Below are 2,486 nucleotides of genomic sequence, written 5' to 3'. Positions count from 1 at the left end.
CTCACGAACAACCGTCAATTATTGAATTACATTCATTTAGTTAGGATTTATTTTTAATAAATTTATAGGGTTAGAAACTGAGTTGTTGAGCTTGTAAATAACTAAAAAACACAAGAAAGTGATTAACTTTTTCTTTGTTGTCTTTATTCAGCTAAGTGTTTCCCAATTTATAAAAGATAAAAAAACAAAACTGGACTTGTAATGAATTTAAAGGGGTTATATCAGGCAAAATCCTTGTTTTTAGCTGTTAAATACATTTTCTTGTGTGTTTCCATGTGCAGAAAAGTTGAATTTAGTTTTTCCTGGTGCTACAAAGATATCTTTATAATCTGTTTGGTTCATACTTTTCAGCCCGTTCCATTTTCTCTATTTTCTATGACGTTTTCTGAACTATTATGTCAAATAATCTGTAACGGAATCGCCATTAAAAGGTCTGGACGTATCAACTACAATGTTATCATCTTCATTCTCCTCTGGCTCCAACATGTAAGGCTGGATGAAGTCTTCTGTTGATGACGTCTTTCAATTTAATTGTAAATAAAACATTGCTGCATTGCTAGAAAATGTAACATCCTCTCTCAAACCGGAGTGGATCGGTCTGGAAGCCGGAGGGGGGCGGGGCTTGAAGAGCCTTAAAGGAACAGTAACAAATCCTGTACACAGCAGAAAAGTGGTGAAAAAGGTAAAGTTAAAATAAGGAGGAATTTAAAGCAAAGCATTGTAGTTCCACTTTATAAAAAACCCAAATGAATGATTTAAATGTGAAAAGGAAGGATTTAAAAGCACGATATGTCTACTTTAATATCAAAATGATATTTTTTTGTTGTTCTTTTATTTCTCAGGTTTCCAAAAACGGCATGGTCAACTCTGTGTTTACACTTTATGAGCTCTCCAATGGTGACGACACAGAAAGTGAAGGTATGATGCTTTAAAACTACTTATTTTACATTTGTACATCTTGGAAGCTCTTGTGGTCCACATGAAATGCTCTGGCGAGCTACATTTGGCCCATGGGCCTTGAGTTTGACACTTGATTTAGTACTTCGTTTTAAATAAAAGATAAGATAAAACTTAATTGTCCATAAAAAAATATTTAGTTTAGTGTTTAGTTTTAACACTACTTYATTTCTTGTTTGAATATCCTTGGTTCACATAAACGTTTTTACGCACTCAACCTAAAATGGAACATATCATGGTCCGTCTGTGGACTTTTTTATTTTCTAAGCTCTAAACTGATACCTTCTTTTTGTCGTGATCCTGTGTGTATATATTTCCTTTATTTGTCTCATTCTGTTGCTCTCAGCTTTAATTGTGTAGAAACTTTTAGATGTAATTCAAAGTGTGTGGGGAAAAAACAACGTTGGTGCAGAAATAAATAGTTATGACTACCTTAACTTGTCTGTTTTATACCTGTTTGAAATTGATAAGTTTTGAGTTAAATTTAAAAAGCAGGAAGTGTTTCAACAGGGACCAGATACCAAAGGTAAGGGACCTAAAGCTGAAGTTTAGTCCTTGAAATGTCAGAAAACAGAGTAAGACCTGCTCTGTGTTTAAATAACGCCTTCTCGTTGGTCGTTACCCTTCGTTTTCTCCTCGCAGAGTTCCACGGATTAGAGGAGTGGATGCTGCTGCGCTCCCTGCAGGCTCTACAGACAGACGGCAAAGCGGAGATCTTCAGCATGGACGACGGAAAAGGTGTCAAGTTCTTCTGAAAACGGTGCTGGGATCACACACACTCTGACCGGGCGCCCTCATATCACACCTTAACAGACACATTTTAAAGGCGCGCCTCGGCGCTCGGCCCGGCAGACGCTGGCTGTTTAATTGTTGTTGTTGCCTTCTGGGTTCAGAGCCAGCTCTTTCTGGAAGAGAACCTTTACAGTCTGAGGTGACACTGTGTTTATCGACAGGTAACGTTTGTTGCCATTTAAAACATGCAATGAGTATCAGGGGACTAAATAATATCATGTTTGAATCTTATAGGGAACTCCATTGTTTGAGATGCAACTAGTTTTATTTCTGTTTAACCAAATGTGTAAATTATCTCTGAACCTTTGCTTGGCTGTTGTTCCTCCGTTCCGGGCCAGACGTCACAAAGAAATCGCAGAAAGCAACACCAGAGGGACTTTTATTTTTAAATTTTCAGAATGCTTCCAGGAGAGGAGCGCCGCAGAGACTTCAGCCGATGCTCAACTTGACTCGGCTCAGAGAAACAAAACTGCACTTCGGATACAGATTGCTGTCATCCTGTTGTTGTTCTGTATTTTCCATAATGCTCTTATCTTCATCTTTATCTGTATTCCTTTTTTTCCCCCATATCCTGTAGACAAATAAATTAGACATTTATAAAAAAAAAATTGTATGATTTTTTTTATTTTATTTCTCATAATCTGACTTTTTCTACAACTAGTTTTCTAATCTTGAACCCTGTGAGCACAGCTTCTCTTTTAGATTAGATTCGTTTTTTTTTTTGCTAACTTTGGAAA

At 36.8% G+C, this 2,486-nt stretch overlaps 1 protein-coding gene across 1 annotated transcript in view; it reads left to right on the top strand.

The window, feature by feature from the left end:
* The window catches only part of vps25 (vacuolar protein sorting 25 homolog), a 6,669-nt gene extending 4,312 nt beyond the window's left edge, over positions 1 to 2,357 (top strand). The window contains exons 5-6 of the mRNA XM_014032496.1: positions 843 to 918; positions 1,600 to 2,357. Of these exons, the coding sequence (XP_013887950.1) occupies positions 843 to 918; positions 1,600 to 1,712 (189 nt within the window). The 3' untranslated portion in view covers positions 1,713 to 2,357. The remainder of the gene's footprint in view (positions 1 to 842; positions 919 to 1,599) is intronic.
* Positions 2,358 to 2,486: the final 129 nt, after the last annotated feature.

The sequence above is a fragment of the Austrofundulus limnaeus genome, unplaced genomic scaffold (genome assembly GCF_001266775.1).
Source record: "Austrofundulus limnaeus strain Quisiro unplaced genomic scaffold, Austrofundulus_limnaeus-1.0 Scaffold7, whole genome shotgun sequence".
NCBI classification, from domain to species: Eukaryota; Metazoa; Chordata; class Actinopteri; order Cyprinodontiformes; family Rivulidae; genus Austrofundulus; species Austrofundulus limnaeus.
Note: the sequence above shows the minus strand (reverse complement) of the source record. Positions and strands in the feature narration are given on the sequence as shown.